Raw genomic sequence first — 15,332 nt, 5'->3', positions numbered from 1 at the left:
ATTTTTTTTCTATCCACCACATTTTCATGTTATTCATTCTCACATTTATTGCTTGATTTTTGCCTGTTTGAGGTTAAGATACATTTGGTTTAGTAATTCAGCAAATAGGTTTGATACCTGAAGCAGGATTTTTATGTACTGATGGTTCCTAAATCATCAAAGTGTTAGAGGGACTGACACAAGTTCTGCTGTAAAAGAAACAGGAGTCAGAACCTTCTTGCACAATAATGTCAAACTGACCATGTAAGTTTCAGTGTGATGTCTTTATCTGTGAAGCGTACCTAAAGAGTGCACACTCCATTTGCAATGCATGCAGGCATGCACCATTGCAGTGAAACTAGAGATCTTTTTAAACTAAACCATTCATTGGAGTAGATGGAAACAGAAAATCATAGGAAGTATTAAGAAGGCCATATCCAGTTCGTTGGAGAGGTGCAAGTCGACATTTTGAGATTCAGAGTTCCATGATTCCATTCTTGATAACTCAACCTTGAAAAACAGGGACTCTTAGAGTTACTAGTCAATGGGGCACGGAATTTGCAGGTGTTAATGGCCATGTAAATGTCCAGAGAGGTCCTTGATTTGGTAGGGGTAGTTAATTCCATACTGTCTCTGTTGCATGTTCTCTGGCAATGTGTACCTTATAGTTAAGATCTAGGGACTGTGTTCTTGAGGATATGCATATGATAGGGTAAGCTCCACCTTAATGCACTTTAGTACTTTTCCAAGGCACTGTTGAGTGACTGCCTAATTATTATTCCTTTCCTGTTTAAGACCCTGTAATTGCTAATTGTTTTAATCAACTTTCACATCAAATAAAGCCCGGCACCAGGAAACAGAACCCACTGCAATCCATCATTATTGCCTGTCCATCAGCGATTTTTGATTGGTGTCAACTAGACCTTAAGAGGATTGAGAATGTGTTTCACCTATAACAAAAGCAGTGTATGTGTTCACTTTGAGGTGGATTCTACACCAACACCTCCAAGATAGCAAGGTATATTTCCAAAATGTTTAAATTTGTCATGAATTCTGACACACCCACCACATTCCATTAGACAATCCACCTTTAAAACTTTGCTTCGATAAGTCCAGAGAGTTCTGCTACTTTTGTGAGTGTACACATCGAGTGTTCAATATAGCTCTACAATTGATGCATGTGTTAGAAGCACTGGTGTGCCTCAGACATTTTACTTTTAAATATTTTTATGGAAAGTAGGAGGAAAACGCCCCTGAAATAGTGAACGCGGTCTTAATTTAAAGCATCAAAGAAGTTTGTATACCATGGTCAACTCCACTTATTTGAGCAACTAATGGGAGTGACCAGCCTCTGCAACCAAAGGCAGGCACTATTTAGTTGTCTTTTAAGAACAAGGTGTGCCATAAGTTGAAGAAATTGTTATAGAATAAAGTCCTGTGCATACGTATAAGGATAGTGGTTTTAGTGTCAAAACCAAAGTTAGGAATTTATTTTTGCTGAAATTATGAAGGTCGACATCAGAAGTATCTTATATGGGGATTTAATATCAATCCAGATCAATACAGAATGAACAAACCAGCCGACACGTGTTTTGTCACAACGTGGTACAATTGTGATTCTTCAGGGCTGTATGTTTGGCAAGAAAATAATGGCAAATCGCAATACCGGTGATAATTCCGACCCGGTAGCGACACGGGTTGATCAAATTAAAACAACTGGAAAGTGGAAATGCAACTATCCCTGCGTCCACAACGTAAAGGAACACGAGTGCAAAAAGACGGGTACGTCTGTAGGAGGCAATCTGCGCTCCAGAATCCCGAGTGTAGGATTCACGTAGTCCTATCTGGGCTAATGAAGAAATTGTTGTATCCTCCTAGAAGAAGGAGGTAGGGGTAGGGAGAAGAAAAAAGAGGAGAGTGAAAGGAAAAAGGTAGTTAAGGAGAAAGGCTCAGAAGGGGTTAAGCAAGGAGCAGTTTTGGCTGAAACACAAACACACTCCATTAGTATTCATGCAGTGTGTTTCACTAAATAAAGCCCTCACCTTGCCACGCTGGGTTCTGTTTGCCCTTAGGAGAACTCAAGCTGTGAATACAACCAATCAAATTCAATTCAACCTTCTTACACCGTATTGGCCTGAATATACTTGTGTTCTACACACTACATAAAGGATTGTGCCCCCTGTGTCTGCAAAAAGATGTAGGATCATCCCTTGTTCGCCACCATCAAATGAGCAGGATAACTTGGGGAGGTGAATACCCACAAGTCGGATAGTAGGGTCTTTCCATCTAACTTGCAGCTTTGAGTCCAGGGAAATGAGGATACACATTGCCTCCACTTGTAGGGCCTGTTTCAGGTATCCACTTTCTTAAGGATGGTCATGTCAATTCAGCTCCAAGAAAACAACCATGAAGGTACCCCCGTGACTCCTGCCTGGGGGTCCCATGGATCTGGATTGTAACTTGTTTGCTTTTTTGTTAACCAATTGACTCTTCATGCAGTGGGAAGTAAGGTGCTCTGAAAAGAATGATGCCATTGCCTCAGTAAAAGACTATTCAGATGGGTGAGCAGGGAACCCCAAAATTAGTATTCAGCTCATGCGCCTCAGGCTCTTAAAATATTAGAAGCTGTGCTCAATATCTGGTCATAAAAAAGCAAAGGACAGGTATACAAATCAATTCAAATCAGGTGTTTGTTAAGCGCGACTACTCACCCGTAAGGGTCTCAAGATGCTGGGGGGGTGTGTGGGGGGGGGGGGGTTGGCAGGTTCCAGTCCATCAAGGAGGGGGTCTGTCGAGCCAGGTTTTGAGGTTTCTTGCAAAGATGGGGAGCGATGTTATCTGTCTGAGGTGGAGCGTAAGGTCGTTCCAGGCTCTGGCCGCGCGGAAGGAGAAGGAGCGGTCTCCCGATCTGGTCTTTCTGGTGCGGGGGACCACAGCGTAGGAGAGCTGAGCTGATCGTAGGGTCCTTTGGGGTGCCTGGAATTTGAGTCGGCTATTCAGGTATGCTGGTACGGTGTCGTGGAGGGCCTTGTGAGCGTAGGTTAGCATCTTGAAGGTGACTCTAGCTTCGATGGGGAGCCAGTGGAGTGTGCGCAGGTGTTGGGAGATGTGGCAGTATCTTGGCAGGTTGAGGACCAGTCTTGCAGCTGCGTTTTGGACGTTCTGTAGCTTCGGACGAGGTTTTTGTTTATTCCGGCATAGAGTGCGTTGCCGTAGTCGAGCCTGCTGGTGACCAGGGCGTGAGTGACGGTCTTTCTGTGTTCGAGGGGGATCCATTTGAAGGTCTTACGTAGGAGGCGGAGGGTGTGGAAGCAGGGGGACGAGATGGAGTTGATCTGGCGGTCCATTTTGAGCTCGGAGTCCAGGATGATTCCCAGGTTGCGTGCGTGGTCCGTGGGGGTGGGCGGGCTTCCGTACATAATTCCGAATGGTTGTACTACTGAATATTATATCATGTTACCATAGTATTGTAGACAAAATATCGATAGGTAGGTGCATATAGAGGAAGTATAGATTTACTATTCTTAACTCCACATCTATGTACTTTGAGTATACATATATATATTTGTACAAATATGTGGCTTTAGGCATAGAAAATGTATACATACTTACCTTTTGATATTTTGTCCTCCCACATTCTGTCTACAATATTAAGGTCCTATGGTATTTCCTACTCGATATTCAGGCTCCACACTGTTAGACCTGTCAGCCTTAGGGTGGTCTTCCTCCAAACCTTTTGCCTTCCTCTTCCATTTTTGCTGATCTTGTTTTTTTGCTGGCTTAGGACTCTGCGCACTTTACCACAGCTAACCATTGCTAAAGTGCATGTGCTCCCTCCTTAAAACATGGTAACATAGGCTCATTGCCAAATTAGCATATTTAATTTACTTATAAGTCCCTATTAAAGTGGCACTACATGTACCCAGGGCCTGGAAATTTAAAGCTACTAGTGGGTCTGCAGCTCTGATTGTGCCACCCACTTAGGTAGCTCTTTAAACATATCTCAGGCCTGCCAATGCAGCCTGTGTGTGCATTTTAAACTGCCATTTTGACCTGGCAAAATAAACCATTTTTGCCATGCCCAAACCTTCCTTTTTAATACATATAAGTCACCCCTGTGGTAGGCCTTGGACAGCCCAGAGGGCAGGGTGCGGTGTATTCAAAACGTTGGACATGTACTTTTAGGTTTGTTTGTCCCGGTAGTGATAAACTCACACATTCATTTTTCACTGCTGCAATGCCTACCTCTCCCATGGGATAGCATTGGAGTTACCTTATTACATTTTATAAGTGTAATTTCTAAATGGGAATAGGTAACCAGTTCATGTTTGGTGTCTCTGGAATCCCAATTTAAAATCCTAACTCATGGTGACGTCCAAGTTTAAATTACAATTTTGAAAATGCCACTTTTAGAAAGTTGGCATTTTCCTGCCTTAGCCCTTTAGTGCATGTAGCCTGTACTTGGGTCACATGACTGGGTGTAGCTGACAGTTGAGCTTTGTTTTTGTCCTCAACAGCTACCCACAATAGGGAGCTTAGGTGCGCCTGGGTGGGCCATCCCTGGAAGGATGGGAGAGGGAACTGGGCACAGCCCCACTTACGCTTGAATAGGCTGTGTCCTGCTGCCACACAAAGGGCTGCATCCCCCCTGTAGTTAGACTGGAGCCAGGACAGGGAAGGCAGGATGCTTGGGGACTTCAAAGGAAAACCTCTAGAAGCTTCTCCCCCACTTCAAAGGTACAACTGGGTATAAATACGGGACCTCAGATACCTACTCGTCAGTACACTTCTAAACCTGTGGATATTCCGCCAGGAAGGACTGCTGTGCTGTTACAAGGACTGCCTCTCTTCTGGACTGCTGATCTAAAGGAACTGCTGCCCTGCTGTGCTTATCTGCTGCCTGCTGCTCCTTTTCTTGGGTGAGAAGAGACTGGACCTGCAACTTCCCCTTGAATCCAGGACACCAGAGTGACTCCAAGGGCTAGTCCGCTGGCCTGGTCTGAGCCTCAGGGACAGAAAAGGCTCCCCAACATCCTGCACCAGGCCTGGACCCAGCTGCAGTGGATTACGGACTCCCAAATGGTGCCCCTCAGGTCATAGACCCTTGGTGTGGCTCAGTGAGCTGAAATCAAACTTTTGGGCGCTTTGCAACTGTGAACAGACCCTTTCGCACAGAGACCTTGCTGGTCGCATGCGGGGACCACCAGCGTGAAGCTCCAGCAATGCCCTCCCACAACGCCAGCTGGCCAGCTCTTCAAGCTACACCAATAATCATAAAGGGTTTGACCTCATAACCCCTCAGTTCCTTGGCTCTTAATAACTGAAAAATATGAAGCTGAAAACAGAGGGGAACAATTGTATTTTTAGTGTTAACAATGACACAACCAATTATCACTGGAATTATGTTCTTTTACTCACAATAAATAATTTTCTTAATTATAGCATTCAGTGCCTGTGTTTCTATAACCATCACCAGATAAAATCCTGGGAATTTTTGACCAACAAGCTAATGCGGTCTCTTAAGCCCATGTGCTGGTTCCCAACCGGGTCCATACGGGTGGGTCAACGAGCTCGCAGAGAAGGAGCATGGGCCGACATCCATGGGCCCACAGCATGCATTCTAGCTATGTTGGGGCCCAGGTGGGTGCATAGAGTTTGGCACTGAAGCCCTGGTCGCAAGCAAGCTGGACTATGGGAACACCCTCTATGCCGGGATCAACAAAGAACTAAATGTAAGGATGTAGACCATTCAGAACCCAGCAGCCAGAATCCCTCTCGACCTCCCACGCTGCACTCAAATCACACCAAACCAAAGTAGCTCCACTGGCTCCCCATTCACAATCGAGCAAGTTCAAACTACTCACCCACACTTTCAAGGGGCTATATAATACTGACCCAGCATACCCCAACAATCGCATCTGGTTTCACAAACCTTCCAGACACCTAAGCTTGTCAGGACTCCTACCTGCACAAATGATCACACGCATATGGGAAAAACAGATCTGGCAGTGGAGCCTTCTCCTACATTGCTCCAAAAGCAATCTGCAGCTGTTAGAAATTGGGTCTCTGGTTGGCAGAGGTATGCACCCTGTCCAAGTAGGGACCATAATCCTAGTCAGGGTAAGTCAGATATACAACCTAAATTAACCTGTGCTCACCCTCTGGTAGCTTGGCATAGAGCAGTCAGGCTTAACTTAAGAGGCAATAAGTAAAGTATTTGTACACATGTGAATTACAGTAACAGTGAAAACACCACAAAAAGACTCCACACTGATTTATAAAAAAGTTCTCTTCCTACTGACTAAATCAAGATCAAAACAACAAAAATCCAATTAATATTTTGAAAATTATGAAAACCTAAAGTATGCAGGTAAATACAGTGCTTTGGCAGCGCTCACGATCATCAAGTTCTAGTGGTCACATTTGACTGGTGGGAAATTACTCCAGTTTAAGGTATGGAAGGCTCAGGATCCCTCCCTCTTAATATTGTGGCCAAAAACAGGATTTCAAAAGAGGCCTCTGAAGGAAAGCACTCCACGGGTCCCTTTGGTGAGTATCAGCCGCCTGTGAGCGCCTGGCTCGGCTTAAAGGACCTCTTGGGTCCGGCTCAACACTGTAGTGCCAGAGACGCTCCCATGTATTGGGAGCACGTGATGCCCCTTGACTAGCATTGTATTAATTGACTTTAGGTGTTTTACATCATGTTTCCTGCATGTGCATTTTGCCTTGAGGTTTCATTTCATGTCTCCTCGTAGCTTCAGAGTGGGAGTGTTTGCTTTTTACAGCTTTGCCAGGAACAGAATTTGTGGGATGTGCGTTTGAAAACATGAGAGAGAGAAAAGTGTGGAATGTACTTCTCTGTCTCAGAGTGTAGTGTTATAAGCAGTGGTGCTCAAATGTACATTATGTTGAACATTGGGAAATTAAGTGTGTGGTGCTATAGGCAGTGGTGCACAAATGTGCATTATGTTGTACATTGGGAAGTTTGATGAAGATTTTGCTATTGGCTTTGACATGCTCTCATGCCATCTTGAATTCTGACTCTGTCTAGCTTGAGCTTTGCACACACAAGCAGGCCCCCAGATTATTCACGTTGTTAAGGTTATTCACGTTCAAGATTGTTTTCTGTACTTTTGAAGATGTTTTCTACTTGCTCAAACTTCACTAAGATAAAGGGCTGTATAATTTGGGAGCACAGAAGAACACCCGAGAACTCCTTTGCCTTTCGAATAAATGTGGGAGATCGGCCAAGTCCAGTAAGTTTCCTTGGCACAGAGGAGGTTTTCTCGGAAACTTCAGTGCATTGAGGTCAGGGCAGGCTCTAGGGCGGTGCGATCGGTGCCACCACACCGGGCATTGACTTGGGCTGGGGGCGTCATTTTTGAAAATGTATATTTTCAGTTTAGAAGCACCTAGCAATTTTCAGACATCAATTAAAATGTCAAGATAACTCTGGTGATTAGTAGTCTTTCTGGAAAGAGACCGGAGGTTTTTCTTGGGGAAGTTTTGACTCATACTAAGGTAGCGCAGAGGGTTAAAATGCCTGCTGCTAAGAAAGAGTGTTGTGCAGATAACAAAGAGCATATAATGTAAATAGGTCAGTAGGTTACTGCTTTTGTAAGAGAGCTCTTTTTTTAACTTGTCGTTTATAAGTCAAAATCCTAATATAGAACTTTGAGTTATTAACTGTTATCAAAGAGCTGCATGCAAACTGCAAGGTATACATTAGAGCTAGATGTTTTTTTGCCCATTTTTTTATCATCTAATCTTGTGAAAAGGGTTCATTTGGGTGGAAAACAATTCTTATTATTAAAGAGAACCCCTAACAATGATGTTACATTTTAAATTCTGAATTTGTGCTTTTCCAGAATAAGGACTCAAACTATATTGCCTACCAGTATAGATAACATGTCACTCCTACACTACACCTTGTAGTACTATTTGATGTAACATTTCGTATACACTGATTTACACACGTATGATTGTCTCTGTGCAATGTGTGTGTGATGTAAAGTGCTGCAACACCTTACACTGGTATGAGTGGCGCTATAAAACTAAATGAATCTGAGAGACAATGGTTATGGAGACTTGAGGGGCATTGTTGAAGGGTGCTAGTGGGATGTGGGATTAACGCGGATCACAGGAGACTGTGATCCATTTATGAAATGTCCTATTGGAGTCAAATGAAATCAATTTGAAACAATCTTTTGAAAGTAGATACTCTTATTTAAATGTATTAATACCAGATCGGCATTGTAACCACACGCCGGTAGTAAGTCTTTCTTCTATATGACACACACACTTACATACATTAACATGTTGTTTCATTGTTTCATTTGACATCTGGAGCAGACTTTCTGTTAGAGAGTGTTGCACTAATAAAACCCCACGGTTTATTCTGAAAACTGTCTTTTGATGTGCCTCATTTTATGTGAGTGAAACCCCTTTCCAGGTCTTTTCTTGCTTTGCCGTGTGTGTGCTGTATTTCTATTATTTGGGAGGGCAAAGCAGTAAACGCGCACAGTACCTTGTTTATGGAGCTGCGAGGTGGGGATGGCCTCGTGGTTTGGTGCCCCGGTCACCGGGGCTTCTAAGGCAGGTAGGCGATAGAGCAGTGTGGGACTGTCTCTGACGGGCCGTAAAGGTAAACACCTGCGGCAATTTCCCTCGGGGCATAGGCGAGCTACAGATGTCTTCACCCAGCATTGCTTCTGCTCATGTGGGCGGGCTGATGCTGTGACACTGAGGTAGCTCTCTTTACCAGAGCAACATGGTTGGGCCACGCTGAAAGGGCTTCCCTCTGTGCTGCGGTGTCTTTGTAGTATCAGACACAGTGATATCGATCGGGCGCGCAGCACTAATCATCATAGAAGGTCATTCCAGGTTCACAAGCAAAGCACTGGGCCTTTGTAAAGCCCCTGCTGCAGAGAAGACAACATTGTGCTGTCCTGGATGGAACTGGGCCGCGAGGCTCATGAATTACAGAGTCAGGGGGTATGAAGTCATGTATGACCCTGGGATTTTCTAACAGAAGGCAAGCCAGAAAGCCCTTGGAGTTAATTAGGATTTCAAAAGGTTTGCGAGTAGGTTCAGTCCTTCCCACTGCAAAAGGCAGCAGGCCAACACAACAGATCAAGTTGCAAAGTGCCAGTTTCTCCTGCCAGCACAGCAATCAGCAGGTAGCAGGCCAACACAGAGGAGCATAGCAGTTAGGAAAGTGGTAGTCCCACATGGCAACGCAGCTCCTCTTCTTGGCATTGTCTCCTCAGGACCCAAATGGTGTCAGAGGTCCAGGACTTATACACATTTTGGTCTTTGAAGTAGGGAGACTTTAAAGAGATGCTTTGAAGTGCACCAGGGCCTGCCTTTCCTGCCCTGGCTCCAGACTCACTATAGGGGATATGCAGCTTATTGTGTGGGGACAGGCACAGCCCTATTCAGGTGCAATTGTCAGCTTCTCCCTCCCAATCTACCCCAGGAAGGCCAATCAGCTTGGTGATGGGCCATCAGGATGCAAATATCACACCGCTGCTCCTTTTGTGCGACTGTCTAGTGGAAATGCACAAAGCACAGCTGTCACCCAACCCAGATGTGTATTCAGAGACAAGCAAAGGCACAGAAAGGTTAAAGTATGAAAATGCTAGCTTTCTGAAAGTAGCATTTTCAGACTTACAATTTCAAATTCTACTTCACCATAAATTATGATTCTGAATTGTGAGTCTAGTCACACCAAACTTTAAAGCCAGCAAAAGTAGAGTCAACAAAACAGGATTTCAGAAGGTTAAAAGTCAGGGGAAACAATGCCAAGGATGCGAGGTCCAGCACACATAGAAAGAGAAAAATGCCTCAGATTCCTTCCTGCACAAAAACAATTCTACTTACAACGCAGGCACCCTTGCACCACGGTGCAAGAGTACCTGTGTTGGCACTAGGCAGCACCTTGTGCGCCAGTGCAAGGAAAAGACAGGAATTCACCGTATAATGCTAAATACGGTGCATTCGGACCCTTACTCTATCTATGGCACAGCAAAGTGGCTTGCTGTGCTGTGATATTTCTTGATAAATGTGCCCCCAGATTTACATTCTGTGTAATTACGCATAATTTCATGGAATGTTTGCTGAAATTTTGAATAATTACATGAAAGTAAACTACGCAAATTCATCACACCCTTAATTATGATATAGTCCTAGAATTTTTTTTGCATTTAGTGTCTAATTAGGAGATTAATAGATAACTGGCAGGGTCAGTTCAATCTCAGTTTTTAGGTCTTCCCTAGACAGAGCATGTGCTGTCTTTTCGAGCCCTTCTGTTTTCTATCAGTGCGCTTAGAGACTGCCCATTCTTAGCAATGGCTGGCTTCACAGTGACTCTCATTTGCTTGCTTCTTATTGGCCAGCTGCCATTGATTTCCTTTTTCTATGTGTGTTTGTCCCTTCCCTGGAGCATGGACACATTACTTATGTCCGTCCATTGCTCATTTTTGTCATCTCTATTTTTTTACTTGTGCTTAGGCACTCCACAGTGCGTCTTTTTCAGCTGGCTCCCTCGCATACTTTTCTACTCTCTGCTTTCCATCTTCTTACCCCCACACACCCTTTCTCCCTCCATTGTCCATGTAGCTTGCTCTCACCCAGTTTTTCTCACTCTATTCTTGTCCATGTTGCTTCCCCCATCCTCCCTCCGCTGTTTTCTGTGTTGCTTAGCCACCCCATCCTCCATCCCTCTGTTGTGCTTTGTGATGCTTGTTCTCACCTACCGCCCCTCTTCTGTTGTTATCCTTGTTGCTCGCCCCATCCACCTCACTCCTTCCATTGTTGCCCTTGTTGCTTACCTCTACCCTCACCCTCCTTCTGTACTGCTCCCACCCAGCCCCAATCCTTCAGTTGTTGCCCATTTTGCTTGCCCTCTCTCCTTCTTTAGTTGCCCGCGTTGTCTTCATAATTCCATTGTTGGCTCTGTTGCTTACCTACCCTCCCTCCATTGTTGCCCATGCTGGCCTCATCATAACACTTTGTTTTTTAACTTTAAACCAAACTGCACAACAGCCGCGTAGCTGTACAATATGGCTAAAACATTAACAACGCCAATACCTCGTGTAGGCAAGACCTATTTGCTTTGCCGATGTTTGTTTAGAATAGGCTTCAAAAATAGCAAAGAATCAGGAACAAGATCTTTCTTTGTAGGCCACTGAAAAAAGAGACTGAGTAACAAACCCACACCACCATCATCTTTACCTAATATTAGGTCCACTATTATATCTTCTAAAGAGTGAAAATAGAATGTTTTAACTCTTTAGAAGATCTAATAATGGACATAATATTAGGCAAAGATTATTCAATTTTTCCGGTATAATTTTTCCATTTTATAAACTAGCATAAGTCTACAACAGACATAAACAGTAGATACCTCAGGCTAATCCACCTCTTGGGACTGTAATTCTTACAGTTCGAGAAGCAAACTGGGGTACAGGGGTCAGCAAAAAAAACCACCCTTCAAAACAGCCACTGGGCCACCATTTTCATTTTACTAATAGCCTCTAATAGGTCAGTTTGTTTAACCAGTTGTGTATTAAGCAAAGCAAGTGCCTTAAACCTGCCCTCAAAGGTGGCCTGGTTTAGAGCCAGCACGTGAAGCATTAATTGTTTGTGGATATCATCAAGCTTAGAAGAGTCAACATAATAGGACCCCCGTGCCCCCTGAGGGTCCCCGTTTAAGATAGTTGGCCACCTCAAACTTTCTAACGCATTCAAGGTCACATAACCTTTATCAATACGAGATTGTTAATAAAAGACAAATCTATTAGCAGTGCTTTAATCAGTCAAAACTGGGCCCAAAATCGGGGTTGGAAGCAGGTCTTGTTTAGCCTCACATTGATGCTCTGTGGGAATTACAAGTTGAAGTATCTTGTTTGGAAGTTGTGTGTGCCTTCCCCGACCTAATGTAAATCTTATTCTTGAAAATACCTTCAGCCATATTGTGTATTCTACAACATATCAATATTAACAATGCCTCTCTGGCGCCTCCCTGGTAAATAGTGTTTCATACAATCTACAAAGACGAACAATTCGCTCTTTGTGGTTTATCCCAGAGGTTGTCTAGGTGGACCCACCTGGATATCTTCAGTTTTAAAGGTAATACATCAATTTGTTATTTTCCATATCAACTTTTCTTACATTTTGTAAGACTTTAATGCAGGCGGTGTCCACAAAGTTGACGGTGGTGAAGTCCAGGATGAGAGAGTGGAAGGGGGGCTTCGGCAGACCGAGTGATTGCAGTGTTGGCTCTTTGGGTTGGGTGCTGAGTTCTTGACCCCAGCCAAGACTTATTGCTGATATCCCAGATCCATTCTCCTGATAAAAAAGAAACAATCCATGACATAGATGAAGATCCACACAAGATCACCCTTTGGCAGCGAGGGATAATTAGAATGACAAGCTATGGCTCGTCATTCTCCAAGGCGTGGATTGACCAGTTTGGGGTGTACTCTTTGTCATTGGGAACCAGTGTTCTTCATTAGAAAGGGCCACATCAGTCTGGTTCTCTATTAAGAATCTACTAGTATAAAATGTACATTGTTAGGAGATGAGGCCTCAGGGATGAAGCTCCTGATTTGAAACTAGGGAACCCGGTTTGAAGCCCAGCCCTGGTTCAACATTCTGTGATCCTGGGCGCATCACTTAATCTCTTTCTGACTAAAAATATGATATGCAACATCTGGCTCTCATGTAAAGCATGTGCAACTCTAATGCACATGGGCCAAGTTTGCGCTATTTCAAATTGCAAATCAACAATAGTGTTGGATACATTTTTTCAGCTTTTAGAACTTTGAACATTGCCTATGATCATTTTGTTAAATTGTCTCCAGCACTCAATTTCCTTTATCACTTTACACTTGTTATTTCTGCACACCCGTGCAACACCTGGGTCCACAATTGACAGAGCTATGGGGATTTAAGTAAATACACTATTAAGAAATGTGGAATACGCCCAGGTGCCATTATGCAACGTGATGCTCGAATTACTAACCGGCAGTCATCATTTCTCTGAGTCACATTCTTCCTGGTACCGGTCCTTACCCACATAAGCTCTGTGTACACACGGTACAGGTTTCGCCTATATTAGCACATTTTAAAATTAGCCTATGGTTGCTGTAGATACTTTCTATAATATGACCCATAAAGGAAGGGTTAAAGCACGTCACTTTCCTATTACAAAGCTCAAAGAAAATGATGAACATTGCAATATTTTATTCTTTTATATCAACAGGAATAAACGTTTTCTCCTTCATGAGTGGTAGTTTAGGTCTGTGATGAGGAAGACCATGACCCAGTGAAATCAAGATTAGCAGTAAGCAATCTAGTCACCTGCCTCATCCATCTTCCTCGTCCCAGTCTTTAAGCACACAAGCGTATACTAAAGCACAGGAAAAACTGCAATCTACCAGCAAAGGTGAACCTTCAAGAAAGTCTATTTTTTTGCTTCACCCAGTGATAATTTATTGTTAAAAAAGTGTGTTAGCTGAACCATGCTATTGCATCATGTTACAAAGACGTCTTGCACAGGTAGGTGAAGTTAAGTTACTCCTTTATTACGGCCTCCACTCTGGAACCTCTAACACGTCGCTGTCAAGCACAGCTCACAAACTCTGCCAGTCATTCCAAGGCAGCCTCTAGCTCAACTGTAGTGACATTCCAAAGGGTAGAAAGAGTAAAGGGGGCAGAGAGAGAGAGAGAGAGGGAGAGACCAAAGAAGGTACATGGAAATACAATAGTGCGACTGGTGAAAGAGGGTGAATTGAAGTAGTTGAATTATATAACACATCACCATCAAAACAGCTGTATCAAATGAAGCAAAAAAATCCTCTCCCATAACTGACTGATAATGATATAAGAGAGTATGCAGAGAGGCCCAAGTAGCTGCTGCACAAATGTATTTAAGAGAGGGTCCTATGAAACCTACCCTGAAGAAGCAAAACTTCTGGTAGAGAAGAATTTGTGGAGCCGCTTTAATATAAGACAACAAAATTGCAATGTATCCCACCTACCCAAAGTGGAAGTATAGGATGATGATCCGTACTCGATAATTCAAAAGTCACAATAAAATATCAATTTTACAAAAAGAGGAAGTGTTTTCAAAGTAAACTGAAAATATTAAATGTAGACCATGTACAGCTCTCCACTGCCTTTTGGCTGGGTTCCCCCTTTAAAACTACCACGCACATACACACATCTAAAGTAGGCTATGGAACCTCCTGCTCTAATGAGGGAGAGGGAAAGAAAATCCTGATAAGGAGGGCAAGACAGAGCAACTTTACATACAAAGGATGGGCCAAATCTTAAAATGACATTGTTTAAAAAAAACTAATGAAAGGGTCGTAGGACACAAGAGATCCCCTAATCTGTACCCAGAAGATAGGGGCACTAAAAAATAAAACCTTTAAGGTGGCAAATTTTAAAGAAGCTATTTGGAAAGGTTCAAAAGAATCTTTCTGAAGAACATTAAATACTGAGGTTATATCCAAGGAGGGGACTGGAGAATGGATGCAATGCAGACACATCCCTTTATGCCCTCAGCCAGTGTCCTGCAGGGACTCTTGACATGGGAGGGAAAAGGCCGTAATCAAGATATATCCTAAACAGGCCGCTATTGAAAAGAAGATTCTGCACTGGAAAAATATGTAACTTTGCCTTGTCCAACAGGAATAGATACACTATTTCACAAACTTGCTTAGATACTTCCGCACCCTTAGAAAAAACAGAAGTACAAATCAACCAATCATCAAGGTAAAGAAACACTGCCAACCCTTGAGAATATAAAATAACCACCTTGAAAACAATAGGAGCTGATGCAAGACCAAACGGAAACAGTCTGGACTGGGTATGGATTTCCAGAGCATTGAACCTTAGGTATCTTTGGGAATCCTTATAGGAATGTGTAGTTAAGCACCTAGTCAATCCAGAGAAACTAGAAACAATACTGGAGCCACCAGGAGAATAATGTCCTGGAGAGTGATTATTTTGAATTTTTGTAAGAGTAAGGATGTAAGAGTTCACTTTCTTTAAATCCAGATCTCGACTGAAATGCCCAGAAGGTTTTTAAACCAGAAAGAGCAAGGACAAATATCCCTGTCTTGTTTCTGCCCCCGGAACTTGTACCATTGCACCATCGTTGAGCAAGTCCTCAATACCCTTCTTCAATGATTGCTGATGATCTGGTCAGTGAAGGGTAGGAGTTACCTGGAAGAAATGTTCTGTAGTAATCAGAAAGTCTACGTGATAACCACTCTCCACAATTTGAAGGACCCAGGAATCTGTGACTGAAGCCTGCCAGATACGGCAGAGATGCAGAAGCC

The 15,332-nt window shown here is 43.4% G+C and overlaps 1 protein-coding gene across 3 annotated transcripts in view; it reads right to left on the bottom strand.

Moving 5' to 3' along the window:
• Positions 1-15,332, bottom strand: part of SLC26A6 (solute carrier family 26 member 6) — a 209,031-nt gene that overhangs the window by 22,556 nt on the left and 171,143 nt on the right. For all 3 annotated transcript variants that reach the window (XM_085624368.1, XM_085624367.1, XM_085624369.1), the window contains one exon: positions 12,154-12,330. In XM_085624368.1, the coding sequence (XP_085480494.1) occupies positions 12,154-12,330 (177 nt within the window). The remainder of the gene's footprint in view (positions 1-12,153; positions 12,331-15,332) is intronic.

Source organism: Triturus cristatus, chromosome 9 (genome assembly GCF_964204655.1).
Source record: "Triturus cristatus chromosome 9, aTriCri1.1, whole genome shotgun sequence".
Taxonomy (NCBI): Eukaryota; Metazoa; Chordata; class Amphibia; order Caudata; family Salamandridae; genus Triturus; species Triturus cristatus.
Note: the sequence above shows the minus strand (reverse complement) of the source record. Positions and strands in the feature narration are given on the sequence as shown.